The sequence below is a fragment of the Sabethes cyaneus genome, chromosome 3 (genome assembly GCF_943734655.1).
Source record: "Sabethes cyaneus chromosome 3, idSabCyanKW18_F2, whole genome shotgun sequence".
NCBI classification, from domain to species: Eukaryota; Metazoa; Arthropoda; class Insecta; order Diptera; family Culicidae; genus Sabethes; species Sabethes cyaneus.
In genome coordinates, this window is record NC_071355.1 from 28,126,401 (window position 1) to 28,132,564 (window position 6,164).

A 6,164-nucleotide genomic window follows, 5' to 3' on the forward strand; every position below is an offset into this window, starting at 1 on the left:
TGAAGTTTACTCTACTTTTCCTTCTGGGTTATTGACTTTTCAACGTGTTTGTAATCACTTTCCAAACACAAAATAAAAATTCCGGCATAAACGAACAACAGATATTCGGTACAGCATGTTTATTAAGTAACACTCAAAGGCTCCCCCGTACATGTGAAACTGGGCTACATCTATAAAAGGTAAATTAGTGTAAAATTACTACTTTCTGGAGTTTTATCTACCTTTTTCTCGGTCGAATATTGCATTAAGGTGTAAATTGGAAAAGAAAATTACATTGCAGCGAAGAATGTAGTTCAGAAACTAATCGTCAAATTATTATGTTCGTTGCATAAAATGACTTGACAATTTTAATGTAACAAATCAAATCAAATCATCACCTCAGTTTTTGACAATAAATAGTCCGAAAAAGGAGTTTGCTTTCGTCCTATTCATACATTAACAATAATATGAACAAATATTCCTGAGCGTCTCATTAGAATCTCAAACATAAGCAAAGAGAATATAAATATATTGAATTCTATTACTGCTATAACAATGCAATTTACCTTCTTTGTTTTCAATTTCTTTCATTTCTTCTTAATTCTTTTGAGAATGAAATAAAACAACGATAGTTTAACGGTGACAAATTTTTCGATTTTTTTTATTTTTTTGATTTTTTGTGTTTTCTCGGTTACGTTTTCACTTTCTCGGTACAAAAACAACTATAACAAGTAAACTAGATAAAAGAGAGATAAAACGTTGCAAGTATGTACACGATTAAAAAAAAACAAACAAATAACAAAAGTTGTTCTCGTGACGTCTCTCCTGTTGGAACAAACGATGCTGTAGCCAATGCGTGTTGCATTCATTGATGGTAATGTTGTTGATGCAGATGCAGATCTTGTTTGGGGTTCGTTACTGTGTGTGGAATTGAAATCAAAGGCTACAGCATCGGTTGTTACGGCGCAGCAAATCCGCAGGCTGTCCTACCCTTCTTCCACCCGGTATAGGAGTGGGTGGATGCTGTTCGCTCGAGGGAAGAGCAGGACACCCCCAGAAATTGCGGCGGGCTTCGACCCGTTAGAAAGTATAGTGATAGTTGGATGTGCGTGTTTTTGTTCTTTGTAATGGTGGTGGTATGTTCTAAGTCTTGTCTCTGACAATTTTTTTTCGCTACTTTCGTTGAACTTCATCGCATATTCCGTAATTCGTGGCCCGGTTCAGATTTCCGCATGCGTGAGGGTCAGATGAGCGGTACGCTATGACTTGGTACGCGTTGCTTCATTTGGTTTTGGTTTCTGCATTTAGAAAGGAGCTCCATAGCTGCTGGATGGGCGAGAAGGAGCACCATACGATCCGGATGGGGCGGACGGAGCACCGTACGAGCCTGATGGAGCATATCCAGATGAACCCGAAGATGAGGTCTGAAGATACTGTGCAACCTGGATGGCTTGCTTCACACCGTCCAGATCGATTCCCACGACACGGGAGGAGCCACCGCCTGGAGCACCATAAACTGACGATGGAGGTCCGTAGGATCCACTTGGTGGACCATACGATCCACTTGGAGCACCACCTCCAAATCCTCCCGAGCTCGATGAGCTCTGACTCTCTTCACGCAGCAGGATCTGTCGAATTTCATTCAACAGTTGCTGGTCAACATTCAAACCTTCGGAGGTCTGACCACCGACTGGAACATTTTGCAGACTACCACCACTAGAGTAGCCACCACCGCTGGAGAAACTTCCGGCACTGCTGAAGCTGCTCACGTAACCAGAAGATCCTCCGCTGGAGTAGCCACCACCGCCTCCGGAGTAGCCACCACCACCACCACCAGAGTAGCCGCCACCTCCGGAGTAACCGCCACCTCCGGAATATCCGCCGCCTCCGGAGTATCCACCGCGACCGCCACCGGAAGATGGGCGGTTATAGTTGTATCCAGAAGGTGGCTCCGCAACAGCGACAGTGGCCAAGGCAAAGGCCAAAAACTGAAAGAGGGAAAACCATGCAATCATAAGTTTGCATTCCACCAACAACGGCTCAAACACAATGCTTTTCAACGGCTATAGAAATACTTTGGAGTAGTTTTGTTCTTGAGTGTCACTTTCACTGTTTTATGTTCAACGAATATTTATTTACACACTAACAAGTGGCTTATCGCTTTCAACTGAAACGGGCACTTCAACTATGTTCCTTTGGCTAACTTGGTTAGCAACACTTCTTTGTTATGCAAAATCCATGTCTTTTCCAAAGCTGCTCCAAAATAGATTTTCACATTTGCACTATTAATTGGCGACTTACCACGGCAAAGTTGTTCATTATACTTAAAACAGGGTACGATAATTTAGATGTTTACTGAGACGAGTGTTGTGACCGAGTGTGCTTTTCGACGACCAAATTGCTGTTTTATACCAAGCGACCACGAAATGATGTTATTTTTTTCTGTTACTAGATCCAAGAGACTAGCTGCTCTCCCGAACAACTATTACGTTTTTCTTCTTTCTCCGCCATACATAATACGAAGGAAAAAAAACTATCCGTCTTACCGGCGACCTCCGGTACACCCAGCAGATTGCAAGGTTGTACTATCTTGCGCGCATCTTTCGCTCTCGCGTCCAAAGCAGCCAGCGGCTCTGCTGGGGCACTTTCGGGGGGTTCCCAAACTATACTCAGTGAATGTACTACACCGCAGCGAAGCCCAATGCCATCGGTTGTAGTTGCTGAAGGGTTCTTCAAATCGGACTGCATTTAGAGAAGCAACGTGATACTCCAGTGGCGGGGGGATCGCGTACGGTTTTCTTGTCCGAATCTCATCCCCGTGCATCTAAACATATATTGTGAATATTTGGGGACCGCAATCCTACCTACCTATAGCTATCATCTCAAGAAGCAGCTTGCAGTCTACATTCGAGTACCGGTGTTGTCCCTCACTGCATGGTCGAAAACGGCGCTGTCGGTGCGATGCGGCGCTGGTCATAAATTGCGCAGGTTGCACATGTGCCGTACAGAACAACAATCACCCACGCTGCATCGTATAATCGACGGGACGGTAGGTCAATCGATCCAAAAATGGCGAACGCCAAAATTGTTGGAAATATTTAGCATGCATTCGCGACCGATATTATGTGCATGCAATTCGACTGTGATTCGGTAATTTGTGAATCGACGGGAAGGATCGAACTGGCCAGTTAATAACTGTGATGTATGTTTCATTGAAATATGGCTGTGTAACATGCTCTGTGTTGCAATTAGTGTGCAGTAAATTTGTTTGCGTTGCAGTATCGATGATCTCCTCATTAAGTGTCTGATAACAACCAATTACTATCACGTCTTCCATCCTTCCATAATTTGAAAACACTTTGCTGAATTAACTTGTTCACATTTTTAAACCATCGCGCGCGCAATCGAAAAGAAAAGATGGAATTTGGTGACTCACAACTTTGCAAATTATTAAACTGACTCTGTCGCTGGAAGTTTCAGTCTCAGTGGTGAATCAAGATATTATCAAGCAAAAATTGGATATGATTTTTATAATTGCAATAAAACGATCTTATTTCACAACTGAATGCCCGTTTCAGTGCAAGCGAAGTTAGTTGTTCCACATTGCACAATGGTCAATAAGTAGACCTGAATGCACCCAACTGTGAATGTATGTCTTCTTTTCACTTAGTTTGTTGTTTTTCATATGAGTACTACAATTTACACAAAGAAAACCGACTTCGATTATAGGTTATAAAAACCTTTATATAAATTTTTAAGCACAACATATTTTTTTTAATGTCAACATCAAACCAATTTCTAAACGGATAATTATAATAATTTTGCAGAACGTTTACGATTCCGTGAAGTTACAAGTGTTTTATGTAATCAATTAAATGTCGATGATTATTACTTACTGCTACGGTATGACAGGTGATGCCCGGTATAGGTATAGCTTTTTTTTTTTTTGCTATGTGGGTTTATCACCGCGACCAGCGCTTAGATCTATTGTGATATTCACCGGGGTGTTTGTTGTATTCTGCACTGCGTTTGGTTTTGCTATACAGTAATATATAATCGCTACCGTGTAAGAGTTAATATTATTTTTTTTATACGTGCCTGAGTGCCTACCCTTCCCTTGAAACTTGCTCTACTAATCAGTTTCACTCCGTTATTAATGCCTTTGGCTTGACCTCATCAGGTTTGGCTATGTTCTCCCTAATGATGTTCAAATATGGGCTGTATTTTATTAATGAACTTCGCTAAAGCCATTTTTTGGAAAAGGAAGAAAGTGTCTGATGCAAGGAATGGTTAATTGGATGAACTGGAAAATTTCGATATAGACCAAAAATATAAGTGGGGTTTGCACCCACGTTCTTTCGGTTGATACCCGAGTATTTTACTTCTTTGCTAAAGACATAATCTTTGAAAAATTAAGGTAAGGTAGTATAATATGCCCCACTTAAGAACAAATGGATATATCTCAAACGTGCTTCTCAAGATTAACGTTACAACTACGAATATATGTTAGTATTTGAGCAGCAAATTGATTGCAACTGTTTACTTCCTCTTAATATTGTAGAATAAAAATGCTATGAATTATTTAAAAACGGCGTCTAAATTTTGGGTTTCTCGTCTATGCGGGCAATATGCCTCAGCTGCAGTATAATACGCTTCACGTTGTATTTCGACTATTCTTGCAATTGATATGCCTACACTATTTTGTAGAAAGTTAAACTTTTTTCGATATCCTCAAACCATTGTGTTTTTACATAAAATAAACCTAGTTTCGGTCTCCTGCGATAACTTTTCATTTCTGCATAGGGCATATTATACTGGAGCTGGGGCATATTACCCCGCATAGTTAAGTAACCTGTAATTTGGACGTTGTAGATAAATTATTGCTAGCCCTTTCATTCTTACTAACTGAGGCTAATAGTGGTAATAGACTGTCACTTATATTTGCTAATCTGTATTTATAGCCACATTTGCAATGGGGCATATTGGCCGCATTCGACATGTTGGGAAAAATATTAAATAATTAAGTAAACTAAGCGTTTTTCACCTGGCTTTCGCCTGAGATAATGTTTTAGAACTTCACTTCATGCAATCGAATCGTAACAACCTTATACAGCACTCGTTCGCTAATTGCACGAATGAGGCGATGCGATTGGCGAATTTCGTTTTTTAATTGCACGATGGTGTCCAATATTTATTGTAAAATGTGATGCGTTATCACTGTAAAGAACGCTTCACATGCATTCACATGTACGCTAAATTTTGGGAAAAACATTAAAATTTTTACAAACGAACTAAAAACTTATGTGATGAATATGTGTTTGTGTTTAATTAGCCAAAGTTTAGGCAAATTTGCATGAATTTGTTTGTAAGGTATCTACGTATTGCAGAGATAGAGAGTTTGCATTCGACAAAGCTGCATTTTTGTTTATAGCAACCACCTGAGAAATCACGTGTAGTTAGTCAGATAACTGCTTTTTAGTTGCACGATCGTGCAACTAGCGGACGTGCAATTTAAAGACGGTGCGACTAGAGGACGTGCAATTACCGCACGAGTGCTGTACCCAGGGCCCGACAACGTCACCTTCAATTGCATAGCGTCACTCAACAATGAAGCAGTGAAGCTTCGGTTTCAATGGAAGCAGCACCGCCTCAGTTTCAAACTGGCTCAGTCAGCGTCAGCGAAACGGATTTCAGTTCATCATAACTATCGGTTTCAACTTTTCATTTGTACTTTTCTATCAAATATTCTGAAGAAGGCCAGCAACTTTGAATGCAGATGAATTGAATTTGAGTTACATTTCCTACAATGCAACGCATATTAAAGTTACCCTACTCAATGTCGACAAATCGTGCCTGACTTTCTGCCGTCGTCAATTGAAACTGCCATCAACTTCAACTGAATCTTGCTTGAAGTCAGTTTCGTTTATTTGTTTCGACGATGCCGGGCCCTGGCTGTACCACAAGAGAGCTTACGGAAACGACGCAAAAAATTACACCGGAAGCTGTTTAAAAACAAATTTATTTTTCTTTTGGTTTGACAACTAGTGACAACTGTCAAACTTGCATTGTAGGCTGGTTGCATCAAATTTTAAGGTTTCTCGTTAGTTTTGCATTTTAATATATGCTAGTTTGGGAATAAACGAACTGGGGCGTATTGCCCAGCTGGGGCACATTATACATAGGGT

The 6,164-nt window shown here is 40.5% G+C and overlaps 1 protein-coding gene across 1 annotated transcript; it reads right to left on the reverse strand.

Annotated features, from left to right (window-relative positions):
- Positions 1 to 1,283: 1,283 nt before the first annotated feature.
- Positions 1,284 to 2,298, reverse strand: LOC128743278 (loricrin). The gene is made up of 2 exons (XM_053839823.1): positions 2,281 to 2,298; positions 1,284 to 1,967 (listed from the first exon to the last, which is right to left on the reverse strand). Exons 1-2 carry the CDS (start codon positions 2,296 to 2,298, stop codon positions 1,284 to 1,286), a joined length of 702 nt encoding a protein of 233 aa, XP_053695798.1.
- Between the last annotated feature and the right edge of the window lie 3,866 nt (positions 2,299 to 6,164).